General features: G+C 37.6%; 1 protein-coding gene across 6 annotated transcripts in view; it reads left to right on the plus strand.

Moving 5' to 3' along the window:
- Positions 1–17,413, plus strand: part of LOC134211909 (mucin-2) — a 358,556-nt gene that overhangs the window by 304,815 nt on the left and 36,328 nt on the right. For all 6 annotated transcript variants that reach the window (XM_062689292.1, XM_062689293.1, XM_062689296.1 and 3 more), the window contains one exon: positions 7,046–7,153. In XM_062689292.1, the coding sequence (XP_062545276.1) occupies positions 7,046–7,153 (108 nt within the window). The remainder of the gene's footprint in view (positions 1–7,045; positions 7,154–17,413) is intronic.

The following is a 17,413-nucleotide window of genomic DNA, read 5'->3' on the forward strand; positions in this document are numbered from 1 at the left end:
GCTCAAATCATTATTAAAACAAAATCAAAACATAGATACATTTTACGTTCCAGTAAAAATAATATACATATTTGAAATCTGCAGACATTCTGCTAGTGTAAACATTGTACTTATCGGATGGTTTTGAAGTAGAATACTTTGTTTTCGATACGGATGCAGGGGTACACTTCAGTAGTTAAAAAATGAGCGCGTCACGTAAAAATGATAGACTAAAAAAGTCTCGTTCATTTTTCAACCGATTTTCAATTTTTTCCTACCAATTTTTCAATTCTTGATTTGCTCGCTGCGACGAATACCATCTTTGCAGGGTTGCTATTTTACATTCTTGCAATATGCCCTGCCCATCGTATACTTCCAGCTTTTGTCACCTTCTGAATACTGGGCGAACTCGTGATTCATCCTTCGCCGTCACATGTCGTTGTCTTATATACCGCCACGTCGTAACGAAGATCAATCTGAATGATGATTCACTGCTCCGCCACGCGCATTCGATGCCACAAGCACAGCAAAGCGCGAGTGCCAAACTTGGATCCGAAGGCAGAGTCATGACAGTCATGCTGTGATTCCTGGACGAGTGTAGCTCATGGATACCGATGCCTGGGAAGCCTCTTGGCAACCCATCAGCGTATAGACGAATCTGTCTACTTGACACCACGGGGAAGTTGTTCAACCGCGTATGCCGAATGTACGGACGGCCTATCAAGCAATTACTTCATGGGTTTCGTAAGGGAAATCAAACGGTAGATGCTATCAACCCCGTGGCAGCGATCCAACCCAAGCGGAGAGGAACTAGGTTCTGTGTGGTCGTGACGCTGGACGACAAGAATGCATTCAATAGCCCAAGCTGAGATACCATCGTTCTCTCATTTGTTCGATTGAGGATACCGGTGGGCCTGTACTACGTTTTGTGTTTCAGAACCGCGTATTATTATACGAGATCGATGTTGACCAGAGTAGTGTTTCTATCACTACAGGAGTTCCGCAGGGGTCTATCCTAGGCCCAGTGCAATGGAACGCTATGTATAACGGTGTTTCAAGACTAAAGTGTCATCCCCTGTGAGATTTTTGGTTTTGCCTACGACATACCGCTGGGGGTTTACGCAAAGTCGATTGAAAGTGGGGAAATTGACGACAGCCCATGTGAATATGTGAAGAAATAAATGATCTCTAAGCAGCTAAACCTTGTTGTCAACATTTGTAAGACGGTATAAAAGACGGTGATTCGCGTAGGTGACTGTGCGATCAATTCTAAACAGTATGTGGAGCGCTTTATTTTTAAATTATTGAGAATGATGTCCAATAGCTCGAGTATGTGCTCCAGCAGACGTAGGTTAGTCAGGCATGAAGACGAGGAGTGTTTCAATATGCTCTTAACCAGAGGAGCCCGTAAGGCCATCAGAGCCATCTCGACTGTCAAATGGCAAATGGGACTGGACGAGCTTCTCTTAATTATTTGCTGATCAGCTGATACCAAACAATTCTGGATGGGTGAGTCGGCAGCATCGTGAAGTTACTTCGATCCGACATAGTTCCTGTCAGGCCATGGCTGCTTCAAGCTATACCTACACATGTCTGGACATACCGACTCTCCTGTTAGCCCAGACTGTCCAGGATTCGATAAAACTTCCGTGTATGCATTGGCGTAACTAGCCTCGAGACCTAGGGGGGGCTTATAGCCCCTTCATCTATTTTCTCTATTCGAACTTCCTTTCAAAAATTCTCGAATATTTTACCACCTCATTAGGTTACCTTGATGGTAATATAATAAATTCGGTTCAACCACCTAAGGCAATTGCTGATCAATCACACTCATCCATATTCGCTTTTCTCAAACACGTGCTTTCTGTTATAGCCCACAGTATCAAAGAGTGTTTGTTTTCCTGCCGATGATTGCTACAACGACTCAAATTGATGGCTTATGGCTAATGCATATAAGGGCCGATTTCTTCACCCTCGCTTAGTCACTAAACTAGGTTTAATCGTATGGGTAAGCACCGCTTAAGAGTTAAGCGGAGGTGAAGAAATTGGCCCTAAGTGTAGTGCTCGGTTGTGTCACGCACACTCAGAGGACAATATGTAATGGATCGCCGTCAGGTTCCCACCGAGGCAGTGAATATATGCAATAGTTGTATAAATAATCCAAGCCTGGCTGGGAAAAGCCTTTTTGAGTTGCCCACATTTTTGAGCCTGCTCAAATAGGCGCAAAAACCCTGCATCTTTTTCATTCCTCCAGGTATTCCGAAGGGAATCCTCCAAAGATTCCGATGACAATCTTTTAGTGATTTCGACGGGAATATTCCAAAGATCTCGACGGGAATCCTCCAAGAGAACCGAAGGAAACCGCCAGGGATTCTGAACTGAAGGCAGGGATTCCAATAGGAATCCAAATACTCCCAGGATGTCGATGGAAATCCTCCAGGGTTTTCGACGGAAAAGTTCCAGGGATTCTAATGAGATCCAGGAATACTGACGAAAATATTCCAGGAATTTGAATAGGAATGTTTCAGGGATTCGGACAGGAATGTTCCAGAGAATCGGACGGAAATATTTCATGGATTACAATGAGAATCCTCCAAAGGAATCCTCCAGAAATTCCGACGAGAATATTCCAGGAACTCCGGCGGGAATGTTCCAGGAGTTCCAACGGGAATGTTCCAGAGCAGTGACGGGAAATGTCATATCAATGTCATGGGACTAACTTGCTAATAACTTTTCTCGCAAGTCATTTACAATAATGTTTTGCATATAAACATGAAGCCTTCAAATGACCCGAAAACTTTTTTTAATAGGTAATTTTTCTAAATGTGATATTGGCGGCGTGAGAGCCGAATTAGTGTCAGATGACATTAATGTCATGACATTCCGTGACATTTTTTTAATCTCGCTCTCATGGCTCACACTTTGTATTTAGAACAATAATCTGTTCGACAAAGTTCTAGGACCCTTTAAGTACTATATGTTGATCAAAAAATCCGAACTGTAAATGACTTTTGAAAAAAGTTATTACGAAATTAGTAATAGCAATGCCATGACATTTTTTTGACATTTCCCATCACTGTTCCAGAGATTTCGTCGAAAATCCTCCAGGAATTCCAACGTGAATGTTCCAGGGATTTCGTAAGCAATGTTTCAGGGATGTAGAAGCAAATCGTCGATTTGTTCCAAAGCAATCTGTCGAGGGATCCAGAAGCAAATCACCGAGGGACTTTGAATTAATCCTCCAGGGATTCCGTAAAGTATCCTCAAAAGGGAATCCTCCAGAGATGTTGAAGCAAATCGTTGAGGGATTCCAAATCAAATTTTTAAGGGATTCCGAGAAAAATCTTCGAATGGTTTCTTAGCAAATCGTCGAATGATTCCGGAGTAAATCGTCGAGGGAGTACGAACTAAATCTACGAGGAATGCATTCTGAAGCGAATCGTCGAATGATTCCGAAGCAAATCGTCAGGGGATTCCGAAGTAAATCAAAATGTCGAGAGACTCCGTATAAAATATTCAAAGGATTCCGAAGCAAATCTCTGAATGATTTCGAAACACATCTTCGAACGGCTCCGGATGAATTTCGAAGAAAATCAACGCGAGATTCTGACGAAAATCCTCTATGGATTATGAAGGCTATTCTTCACGGATTCCCGCGGGTATCCCTCAACGACACCAAAACGAATTCAGTGTTGGATTGCTTCGATGATTCTGAAAGGAATTCTTCAGAGGTTCCAAAGAGAATTCCTCTCGGATTCTGATGACAATCCTTCTCGAACGCTGATGGGAATTGTGGAGATTATCATGCTGCAAGGCAAGCGTAAGTCTGCTGATAAACTGTCACTCCAGTCCGTGATGGTTGACTACAAGTTTTTGACTGCCGGCGAAGTACCACGATTGCTTTGATTGATATTTTGGTGGCTCTCCGTTTTTGTTCATATCAAGCTTACCTTGATGCTTTCAAAATAATGAATCGCCTGCTTTGAGCGTGCTTACAGCGGCACACCAGGAGTTAACTTTTGGAAATCAGTATGGCGAAAGAGACCTTAATCGAAAAAATATTTGGTAGGCGTAGTAGCGGAAACTTTCCTACATAACTGGTACCAAATAGTTTTTCGTGAAAAGTTCCTACTGTTGAGGCAATGTCCCAGTGGAGAAGAAGAAGATGCATCTTTTTATATGAGTTTAACAGAACCTACTGCCAAACCCCTCCACATGCTACTCAACTCGTCGGGCTGAGTTGGTCTCTTGGCCGAAGACCTTATTAAAAAGAACAGTACATCTGAAACACCCACTTCACGAAACTGTAGGTTGTAAGTCCATTTACAAAATGTTCTATTGGGGTTCAATTTTCCATAAATTTTAGGCTGGGAATTTTGGGGGGATCAAAATAAATTCATTCAAAATTTGTATTAAATTTGAACTAAACATACTGAAGAAAGTGTAGTAATTTTTCATTTAATTATGACATGAAAGAGGAGTAACCGATTTTCATGAAATAATATTTTCTTTTAGAGATACCGTGAGTCGATTGATATACGAAAGTTCGATTCGAACTGAACATTAGACAAGTGCACGAGAGAGGCAAAAATATTAAAGTTTCATTAAGAAGTACAAACAATTTTCAGATATAAATTATTGACTTCCCAAGACTTCCCAAGTTTTTAAAAACTTTAGGATTTTCCATAAAGTAAATGTACATTTTTCCTCCCCCCTATGTCACACTTTCTGTATGAATCATTGAAAATTTTTGTATGGATTGTCACACTTCGGTCAACCCGTCCTCCCCCCTCTGAGCGTTTCATTTTCGCAAATAGTTCCGCAAGCGCATTTTTTATCTAGATAAGTGGAGCCTTTGGTTTTAAACAACTAAACATTGAATAAGCTTTTTTACGAAACGGATGAAATGACAAGAGACCTAAAAAATATATAATATTATAACTATCTAGAACATACAACCTTGTACAGATCCCGCAGTGCATTTTGCACCATTCCCTCTATTATGACTACTATGAGTAAGATGGGAACACAATTGTTGTTTATGCCTGAATTAAAGCAACAGCGATTTACCTAAGCTTATGTTAGAAGAATTTTAAGCAGATGTTAGGAATTGTGTATTCATTCACACTTCAAAATACTATTTCTTGATTCAGGCATATTGCAAGTTTCCCAGACATGAAAACTATTTGCTTGCTTCTAGTTATTTCAATCTTCACTGACACGCTAACCCGAGCAAAGTCTGAAAACATAATGAGAGCATATAGAAAACATATTTTGATATTGATATCAAATCGAAATCATAATTTGTTTTCAAATATGAATCATCATGACTGATTACATATTTTTGATCTCATTTTGCTGTTGATTTCTAAATTGTATGATCTGACATCAAACTGTGTACTTATTTTGTTAGCGAAACCAATATCAAAATTAGTTTTCGATTTGCTCTCATCGATAGCAGGAATAGTTTTCGATTTGATGTCACAGTAAGGTTTTTCTGCTGTAGATTTTGATCTTTTAACCGTTAAAACGACCAAAAGGATATCAACCTGAGTTATCAAAATTAGGCGATTTCACAACAACAAAATTAGTTATCGATTTGCTCTCAGGCTTTGCTCGGGAATCCTCCATGGCAATGAGCAAAGATACACGCCTTTTCAGATTGTGAAATAACATTACTTGCGAGCCGTAGTTTGGACAATATAAAATAGTGAATGCTATGCACTAGAAGCCAAGTGGCGCTGTGGTTTCAAGAAATATATTCCTCAGAATATATTTCGAGGAATAAAACTTACTTTTCATTCTGTTTCAAGTTAAAGAGAAAGGATTGATTAATCAGTGTAATAGATTTCGCACTTCATTACTGATATATTGGCAACTAAAAAAGAACAAACTAAACAGTAGCGACATGAATATTCCTATAATTTTGCATCTACTCGTAAAACCGAGTAATGCCACACGAACGATGACAGCCCATGAACCGCAATCCAATGCGTGCGAATTATGAATCATGCCCGGGGTTGTGATGATTCAACTGTGTTGGGAGAAGGCTGGGTGGATAAAAGGAAGCATTTTCATTGAAAACCCTACACCTACCCACCCATCACAGAGAGTGATGGCTCCATGAATCATAAATAAAATTAGTTTGTTATTTTTAAACATGCACTCGGTATCTTCAAATCTATTATTAAATTATGGAAACTTCAAGGATTTGAGAACTTGTTAAGATCCAATGATGTTATGATTCCACGTATTGGTCGTGGGAAAGTTCGTCATCTAAGATCCATGATAGATTCTGGGAAACCTCATTCGATAATATAAAAATCCCCTTAACAAAAATGAATTTCGAAAATCGATATCTGCACACATACAACGCATGCTTATCATGACATTCCAAGCTCTTCATTTGTTTCGCCTTGGGACACAAGAAAGAAAACGAGACTGATAACTTAGTCGCAAAAGATAAGCATATGTAAAGCACAAACAGTTGCACTTAGCGAAATTTGTTTTCGTTTTGTTGTTCTTTCGAATGACTTTACGTTACAAACTGAAGCACAATGTCGGACACTTCCGGCGTTGATCGAGATAGGCTATTCAAAAACCACACCCCGAAAACTAACGACAACATCCTGTGAACGCAGAATGAACATGTCGTTTCGGTGTTGGCGACCAAATGTCTTGCCTACTTTTGCTGAAGGCCGACATTGTTACAAATTGTTATTCTGATGACTGTTACTGTTATCAAAATGCAACCTTATCATGCTACATTAAACCTTATTCATTAACTTTTGCCCTACTTAATCCAGTTGATGTTCTTGTCTTCTTGAAATTTTCCTTCTTTTTTTCTGTTAGTTTGCTTATGCTTTTATTTGCTAACCATTACCACGCTTCCATAGAAAAAAAAATCTTATCCGCACACTCTCCTTGGCTTATTTTGATAAAGTGCTCCAATTCTGCACAAAGGTCGCCATCAAGAGCAGCAGCAATCACTGTTGTGCAGCCAAACGAGAAACGTAAAGCAACAAAACCATGTGATTCACCCATCAACTGTGCTCTCGTTTTGCAGGAAATTCCGGCACCAAGGATAAGGAATCGCGCAAGGACAAAGACCGAGGCGATAAAGAGGCCTACTCTTCGTCGTCCATTTTCCTGCAGCGTTCGCCGGGATCCGACGGTAAGTGAATTGGATGGGTTGTTTTTCCTGGCCTTCCATAAAAAGGAATCCCCTGCACACATCATCCCACGTTAACGGTTCTGTCCATTAATTTTATCGAGCGGGGACAGGTGGCAGGCAAAACCATATGAAACATATCTTCTTTGCTGAAAGGCATGCTTATTTTTATGAACTTGCAGGGAAATTGTGTGATATAAGATCACATACCTAGTTGTAAATCTAGATATGTGTTTGCATACTTTATTAGTACAAAGCTTATGCCAAGACAAAAACACCAAAGACTCAACTATTATTCAAATTTTTCATTATACACTGAATAGGCCAGTGTCCAACAATAATATTAGGGAAAGCACCTGTCTAGCGTACTGGGTCGTGGGATCAAACCCTACCGAAGTAAGTAGGGTGGTCGGTTTTGACCACTTTTGGTGAAAACCGGTATTTCGGTATTGACGATGTTGATACCGGTAATACCGGTGTAATACCGGTATTGAAGTTTTTTCTGAGGATTTCATTTTAAGTTATGAAAAAGCATATAATTTCAAAATCCAATCGAGAAATCATTATGTACTGTTGTGTAAAATTAAGATTTAATGACAGTTTTTATATTTTGCGCCCAAAATCTGATGAAAAATTGAATAAAACCTAAACTATCAATTGGGTATAGTTTATTTTGTTGTTTCATTAAAGTTTTCCTGGATTTTTTTTATTAAATCATGACTATCGCAGCCATTCAGTGTTGTGTCGTTGGAATTCAATTGTTCAATTTTCCCAGAACTTTTTTCGGAAACTAAATATCAAATAATGAGGTATGACAAACTTGAAGCGCTTAAAGCTACCTACAACTTTGTATAACAAGACAATGATGTAAATATATAATCTGAGGCGTGGGAGTCAAAATGACATTATGTCAAATGACACGTGTCATTTTGAACAGATTTTACACTCTAGCCTCAGATGCTATATTTAGAGCAATGTACCTTTGGACAAAAATACAGAACTACTCCAGCGTTATGAGTACATCAATAATCATAAAGTGAATTTGGCATCTAAAAAAAGTTTTGAACAAATTAGTCATGCAGATGACGTTTTATAACACTGCAATTTCTTTTCTGCATTTCTTGGATATCTTAAATATAAATGCATAAGCAAAAAAAAGCAAATTTTAAATTCATATTGTTATCCAGATTTACCTGAAGAGAAAAGAAACTAGTGCCTAAGCACTGTTCGATTTAGCTCTCCAAAAGCAAAAACTAATTATTCTTCAACAAGGTATGATAAATTTAAACATTTGCCCTAAGAATAGAATAAATAATTTGTGGGATTTATTATTATATTTTCTTTTGTTGTTGTAAGTGGTCTGAAAAGTAAGAGCACACTAATTACACCATGCGCTCCTAGCCACCCATTTAAAAAGTCTTTTATCTACTAAATTTTGATGAAAATTGGAATACCGAAAATACCGGTTTCTAGACCTTCATAAAACCGGTATTCCGGTATCCAAAAATGGGCCGGTAATACCGGTTTTACCGGTTTCGGTATTACCGGTAAACCACCCTAGTGGTAACCTCCAATACCTACATTTTTCCAACTATATGTTTCACATGCCTTAGGGGAACTGTTCCGCACTTCATCTCATAGCTCCCATGTTCATCTCGAATCAAAAACAAAGCAATGAAAAAGAATTTGATTTATTTCTTATTTTGGTGATTATTTTCAGCAGTGAGCACGCATGTTAGCAAAAATAATCGACGAGATGGGTGCTGTATTTCTTTGATTTGCGATGAGATATGTTCAGTGAGGAACAATTCCCACATATGCACAGATTGAGTTTCAGACATAGTAATTAATTATCACTCCGATGATTTATGGAAATATAGGAATTAATCTTGAATGTTATGAATGATTGTTGGAATTAAAGAGGATTGACGTTTTGTTTTCATAAAGTTATCAACATACCGGTTGCTTGGATTACATTAATTGGTCGGGGCTGTCATTTTGAATATGAATATGAAACATTCATCTTCTTAGCAGCTGTTCTAGATTCTTTTTTTATAAAAGTGGAGTCTCAAAATCATAAAACCAAAAACTGTTATACCGCTCAGTTATATTTTCTGCAGTTTTAAACCACGAATGAATTGACGAGCTCGGTGGTCTAGTGGCTACCGATTCTGCCTTATAAGCAGGAGGTCGTCGGTTCAATTCCATGCTCGTCCCATTCCTACTTTGTATTTCTAACTTAGTTCTTTCTGTGTTTCACGTTCTACCAAAACGATTCCTACTGTTATAGCCTTTCACACTAACAATTCTAAAACCTCCTGTAACACCTATGAAAGGCCGTAGAGTTCTCTGCATCTTTCTTAAGTAGGTGATCAACTAAACTATCCTTCCTCTTCCTCAACATTCGCGAGGACGTGGCCAGGATAGATCTCGACTATTGGAGAGTGCATTGCTTACATCTAAGAGATAAGTGATTAGTACCAAATCAATATCTGTAGTAACGTATGAAAACGATTCTACTCTCAAACAATAGTCCAGGCTTGTACCACCTACGAATTTGTGCGAGTGTTTTAACTTTTTCTGTAGAAACTCTAGTTTAATAAACAATATGTACTGCAAAAGAGATCCATTCGTTGCAGAGATTAATCGTTGCACACATTTGCGTTTTTTTTTGCATTCTAATATGAAATATTTTCCTTTAAGTTTTCGAATAATTGATTGAATTTAATTTAAATTTCGAAAATTAAATGCGCGAGTAACAGTAACATAAGTCTCAAAGATATCAAAAGAATCGGAATTGTGAAAAAAACGATTAGGAGAAATGGCGGCAACTTAGCACAGTTAAGTTTCTTTAGTCTTAATCTGAACAGTTTTGAATTTCTTCAGTTGAAAACTTGGTGATACATACAGTTAACGGTATCATTATGATTTACATGCCTTGAATTGTGATTTTCAATGGCATTCAAGTATAAAATCTGCACTGGTCTATTAACCATCTTGTGTACGGTTCTAATAGAAACTAATTTTCAGTCAGTTATCCAAATTGTATCTGATGATCTTTTCTTGTTAAAATCTGTGAAATATCGCTGAAAATGCCAACATAACAATATTCAACATTTTTTCCTAGAGTTTTCAAAGGTTTTTCCTAAGAAATTACTGGAAGAATTTCATTAAGAAATTCGTGAAATAATTGCTGAAGCAATTTCTTTCGGGGTAATTCTTAAACCAATTTCCGCAGGAATTCCTAAATCAATTTCCTTCATTTCGGAAGGTTTCCCTGATACGATTTCATAAGGTATTTCTGAAGAATTTTCCGTAAGACGAAATTTCCAAAGGATTTTCCGATGGAACTTCTGAAAGAATTTCCGAAGAAGTTCTTAAAATATTTCGTTAAGGAAATTTTGAAGGAACCCCTACAGTAATTTCCGAAGAAACCTCGGAAGTATTTTCTGAAGAAATTCTCAAGACGCAAGTATTCCTTAAGTATTTTTTAATGTTTTCCTATAGGAACTTTCGAAGAATACTATTTCAAAAGAATTTTTGGAGCTATCCCGAAGTTATTTCCTGAGAACTTGTCGAAAAAATCCCTGGAGGAAATTTCGTAGGAATTCTTAGTGGAATGCACGAGATTCAGCATTTTCTTTAGAAATTCGTTCACAAATTCCTAAAAGAGAATTCCAGCGGAATTGCGGGACCCGAAAGAATAGAATATCTGGAAGAATTTTTGAAAGTCTTGCTAAAGAAGATTTCGAAGGAGTTTTAAAAACATTCTTGGACAAATTTTTCAAGTAACTTTCGAAAGAATTCGAAAAAGAATTTCTGAAATTATCACTAGATTTATTTTCAGAGCATTTTTGAAGAAAGTCCTTGAGGGATTTTGCAATGAATCACTGGAGGAATTTCCGAATTTTTTTATACTATGCATGCAAGATTTTCTGAATGACTAACCGAATTCATTCCTGGGGGTATTTTTTACGAAGTCTGGAAGATTTTCCGAACGAATTTTCGGAGTGGTTCATTGGAATACTACTCCGCGTAAAACCTCCCGAAAAACCTTTGTGAATTTCTTTAGTAAAACAATGTACAATTTCTTTGAAAATTCCTGCAGGAAATTTTCCAGAAATTTTGTTGAAAGAATTCTTCCGAAAAGTTGATTAAATAATGAAATAGGAAATCATAACTCTTCCGGAAAATTATTGAAGATTAAAATAAAGATTCATAAAAAAAAATTCGAAGAAATTTCTGAAGGAAAAATAAATGTATTTTTTGAAAATAGATTCTAAAGAAATCTCGAAGAAATTCCCAACAAATTTTGCTAATGAAATTTATGAAGGATTCCTTAAATAATTCCTACTGGATTTTCTGAAAAGATTTCTGAAAGAATGCTCAAAGAAAATTGTTGATCTGAATGAATCCAGGACTGTACTGTTCTAGAGTCACCCACACGGATACAAATTTCATCCATTTGCTTCAAAAATATACATGTTTATTTCCAAAATGGTAATATGTTTGAATCAAACGATATCTTATAACTTTCGCGATATCTTATAACTTTTTATTATATCTTATAACTCTTATATTCGGATTTCGAGAGGCAGTTCCGAATTCCAAATCCCGCGCTTGTATGAATCAGGGGTGGCATTGCGCATCTCGATTCGAACGTATTTCTATCGAGTCGAACATGTTTGGCATTACGGCTTTCGATTCGATCTCGGAAACAACTCATCGTTCGAGTATGCTCGGGGAGGTACAAGAATAACGAGATGTTTTGGCATTATGGAAACTCGATAGCACACTGAAAAACGACTCAAGTCGAATGAAAAACACTCGTCACCTTTATAGCTTTCGAATGTTGTTCGAGAGTCATTTCTTGCTAAAAGTTTTTCATTATATTTGTTATTATTTCTCTACAGGAAGAGAATAAATGTTTCATTATATTATCTTGAAGGAAAAAATGTCATTAGTATACCTACTTTTATAGTTTCCAGACAATATGCAATCTCTAATTATCCCGAAATATGCGTAAAAACGTGTATGTTCCAAAATCTACGTAAAAGTAGCTGAGTTAAATAAAAAAAACGCGCAAGAGATGACCCAAGTGCATTTAACTAAAACACATGGAAATATCAAAGTAATTTATTATCGAATCCTTCTTTAGCTTTAAATTATTTAACTGAACATTGGATCTGTGGCTTAAACTCTAATACACATAAAACTTTTAATTTGTGTCGTAACAATATCTCAATTTTCAAAACAATTTGCAACTGTTTAATAAATAATATTGCTTTTTAAAGTCATTAAGCAGTGCCCTGAAGGATGCCTTTCCAACAGGCAACATGCTACACGTAGATGAAATTACTCTTATTCTCTCTGTTTACTCACATTCGCCATGCGCTGAAAGTTGTCTCTCCAGCGGACGGCATACTAAACACGGAAACAGCTATCTCTTATTCTCTCTGTTTACATTTCGTTTGACAGAACATACTCGATTGAGCTAGTACAGCACCATTCGAAATCTTGTACTGCGACTGAATGAAGTCGAACGAAATACATAATGCCGCAATATTTTCGAAACGAATGCAAAAACGTACGAATCGAGTGATTCGATTCGAGATGCGCAATGTCACCCCAGGTTCACCTCCAGTACTACACGTGGTGCTTCTACAATCATGTCCAAACTGTTCGCGTCATCTACGGAGGTGTTCTCCATAATGGCTGAGGCTGCTTCGGGATATAAATGCTTCCGTTCTTCGGCGTTTTTTGTTCTTTCACGTATTTTGCAGAGCATCATGAACATGATGATCCGAACGTTGCTACGTCTATCGCGTATTTGTGCACTGTATCTTCTGGATAGTTGGATAAGGATCTGGTGGAACATTTCCTTTACGTAACCTGAAATGGCAACTTCTCGTTGGCAAAACCAAAACAACACTAATGATAGCGAACTGACAAGGTCCGGGCCTGCCAGAAGTATCGAATTCAAGGAAACTCCATCAGTTTTAACAGCAGCGTCGTCCAAAACGATCCGAACTTTTCCAGGTTTATTAGGATTCTGCACGACTTCTAATGGCAAATACCACAATTTTCTTGGATCACTATGTATCAGTATTCAGGAAATTCAGCACATTCAAACTTTCACAAACTGCTATGTGAACGGGTTTTTTGACGTGAACTACATCTGAGGGGAAGGCTCGGATACAGGGTGTAAAATGAAAATTTCAAAATTAGGGACCGTCACGAAATCATGTAAGATTTGTAACATTAATAGGTCCTTTATTTTCCAATGGATTCTACAGATTTATATATCAATCGATTCGCAAACTCTCCACCAATTTGCCAGTAGTATTAAAACTTTCGATTATCAACGGTTAAAACTATTCTTCCATGTATCATGCATCCCCTATACAGCGTGTTTCAATCCTTCGTAATTGCCTTCTTTTAGCGTATTATCAATTGTTGAACTTTGGTGTATGAAAGGATTAGTCCAGCTGCTAGACAGAGTGGGAGGGACTGCTAAAGCTGCGTAGTAGTGTCGGGATGGTTCTTTGTTTTCTATATAAAGCGTAATGATTGGTTCAGTGTGCTATATTTGGTTTCACGTAGTTTACGTCAAGTGGTCGTGTCTTGTATACAACCCATTTTTTTAGAGTTTCTCCCGCTCTGCGATCTTCGTCGACTTCAACTTGCTGAACCAAAACTACGCCATTGCTTTCAGTCAAATAGAAGTTCTTTGCCGCAGCATGCAGTTGTCGATCGGACGACCGGACACAAATATGGAGGAGACTATTTTCGGGCAAGCCGGTAGCCATTGATGGCCCAACATAACCTCAGTTCCGCTACAACTGGTTTGCAATACTTTTCTTTCTTCTCGCTTCTTTATAATAAACAACAGTTTAGAATTATCGGCGCCGATCAAAATACGGTGCTGCGCTAGGATAACTGGCCAGAAGAAGGTCCTTGAGGTAGTTCAACCTGCGCGTCATTTCGTCGTACTGCAACAACTCAAAATAAAATCAAAGTTGACGACCGTTGACGCATAGTTCAATGATCCTTCCGATCCTTACAAATCGCTGAAACTTTAAGCTGAACGTTCTGCGTTACTTGAAATCATGACAGTCTTTCACTTTATGTCCATCCTTAACAGACACGGTTTCGATTGATGACCTAGACGTTGACTTCCTCCTTCTTCGCGCCGCGTTCAGTTTTCCTTAGTGTTCCGTTGAAAATGCGTCGATGGAGCCTCCTTCCTCTCCCTTAGACTAATCTTACTTTCTCATCGACTCTACGTAAAGTGTGATATTGCTCGCAGCAGACACGATTGTTGTCATGTAAGTGCCGAAAGCACGCACATTTACCACTGGAACTTGTTGCTGAACAGCCTAGTCCAACTTGATGTTAGCCGGAAACTTGTCCACCAGTACCTGGCGTAGATAGGGATTGGACAAATGGATTTCCATACCCATAGACTGTAGCTGGATGTAAAGGTTCTGCACAATAAGTCCGAAGCTGATGACACTTTCTATTCTGTAGGATTCCGGTGCCTCAGTGGAATACATTTTGTTCATCAAGCAGTTCAGTATTAGCTCCTGACGGGTATAATTGTTGTATGTAGTTACCTTCTCACAAACAGAGACCAGTCTATTGGATGACCGAACCGGTGCTGCTACAGATGTATGGGGAACGTCGGCCTGTGTGGAAACGGCCGGAAGTGTACCACCAACCGAACTATTAGCGGTTTTTTCTCCATTTGACCTGTACCGAAGGGGACTTGGCTTATCCCGGATTCAGTGACCATGGTTTAATCTTACACAGTATAAAAATGTTACAGCATATATGATGTAACAAAAAGGCTCCGTTTGATTCAACTTATTTTTCCATCACTTTTTAAAATTTCAGGTCGTAATTATTAAGGAGATTGTATTCAATATTGTATACAAGTAAAAGTTGGATGTAAAATTAGAGGCTATTGAACACAAAAATAGGTGTTTAAATATTTCCAAGACGTGTAATTTTCAGAATTTGTAACTGTGTAGTTACTTCTCAACATCGCTCAGTTTGCTTCTAGTGCTGGCATGACTTTTCCGGCTCCCTCCATTATTCGATAACTCTTCCTACTGTATCACCTCATACTTCTACACAGTATTAGTTTTTGTGTAAATTTACGTTCATTTTCATGCACATATTTGGAGCATAAAAATAAACGCAATAATGAGTTAGATATTAAATTTACACGGATTGAAAATGTGGTCATGCGAAATTACATGAAATGTATTTTTAATTGAATCTTTCCAAACGTTTAATTTTACACGATCATGTGAATTTAAACGATGATGTAATATAAAATTTCGACTACGGTTTTTGTTTAGATTTGAGGCTCTTCGCAGAAAAAATCTATTGACTCAAATGGACGATCTAGCCCACAATTGTAAGCCCCAATGATGTGTTCAGTCCTTTTGAGAATATTTCTGGACGAGAAAATAGAATTCCAAACATATGTGAAAACAATTAAATTTCAATTCAATAGATGAGAAACTTAAAATATTTGTGATAGTATTGACTAAATAAAATGGCGAGTTAATAAAATTTCATTATTTATTTATTCAGTTATACGATACATGTCTTTATAATACCAGTAGAATCAGCCTCCATTACTGCAAAGTTCGACAACGCAGAAGATGCCGAATACTGACTGTCCGGAATGTAAGCGTGTATGTTTCGCCATCGATTTAACTTTTTGATTAAACGCATTGAAACGAATTGCTAGACTTAAAATTGTAGTGTCACTAACGAAGATGCCTTTTATACGACTCTAAAAATTTGCACCGTGTTCGATTCAATTCGATTCAAGAAAACACACACAATAATTGCACATTTAAAACACTTTTAGGAAATTGATGACTCGTGTATACATTTTCCTCGGCTTCCAAACAAACTGTTTAAAAGTTTCAGGTAATTCTGTCTGAACAAATAAAACGTACCATCCCTCACTGAGTGCTAAAAAAACTGAAGTGCAGTTGTAGCATTCGCTATATATTTTTTCTTATGTTACTTCACTTTTACATGACGATTAAAAATTAAATCAATATTGATTATAAATTCGACGTATATCCATTTATTTTTAAAGTAGCAGTTGAAAAATACTCTGTACTGTAAAAACATGTCGATTAAAATATAAAATTATGTGTTTTTCGGTGCTCTAGTTATGTGCATTAAAATATACTCAATTTTCAATCGAATTCAGATTTAAATTAATTTATTATTACAGCAATTACAAAATAACTTAATATTCAATCAAATTCCTAATTCAATCAATTTATTATTACATAATTTCTAATTTACATGTCGTGTAAATTTAATTATTTTTTGGTGTGTAGGAACTGTTCCGGCTGGTGAACTCCTGCAAGATCCTCTTCCGACGTTAGATTCGTCTTCCGCTGACTTATTCTAATAACTAAGATTTTATTTCCCGTTTCACGGGAAAAATGGACCCACTACTTATGGGAAAGATTCTTGAAAATGCTGATAATGGTGCTTGCCTAGGGAGCAATCAAGCTTACAGCGAAAAATTTACAGCATCACAAATCCATATAGAGGTGCAATTCCGACTTTAGTCGTGTACAGCCTTTTCTGTCAAGCAACTAATGTTTAAAGTGGCGAAAACTTGACAGAGAGGCATGCAATAAATGGTTTAACTTCCGCAGCAAATAGATTTCCTGGACGGACGAATGACAGAATGTACTCGTTTCGGACGAAAGGAAGTTCAAGCCTGGTAGCCCTGATATTGGACAATATAACTGGCATCTGTATGAAGAACCGGAAACCGGATGTTGAAATATTGCCGGAACTTTAGTAGTATGCTGATTGTTTAGGGAGCATTTCCATTCGTGGAATTCTCCTATTATTGATGTGAATCTTAACAAGAATAGAGGCGGAGGATTAGATATAATCTTGTTGGAACCCAGTCATTGATGTTCCCAGATTTCGCTTTTTCAACAGGAAAGTACCGTGGAGTTTTCATTAATTCTTACAAACTTTCCATTGGGAAAATTCCATCCTACAACACATTCTGCTCCACATGGAACGCAAAACAAAAATAGAGTATAGAAGTCAAACTCCTTTCTCAATCGTATCACTAAACCAAGGTTCAAGTCACGTGGCCATTGACGTGCTATAAACGAACCACTCCTGCCTGCACACAATGTACATAAACGGATGGGGTTGAAATCCTGCAGCATACATACACCAACTTGGCCGTACAGCAAT

The sequence above is a fragment of the Armigeres subalbatus genome, chromosome 2, assembly GCF_024139115.2.
Source record: "Armigeres subalbatus isolate Guangzhou_Male chromosome 2, GZ_Asu_2, whole genome shotgun sequence".
Taxonomy (NCBI): Eukaryota; Metazoa; Arthropoda; class Insecta; order Diptera; family Culicidae; genus Armigeres; species Armigeres subalbatus.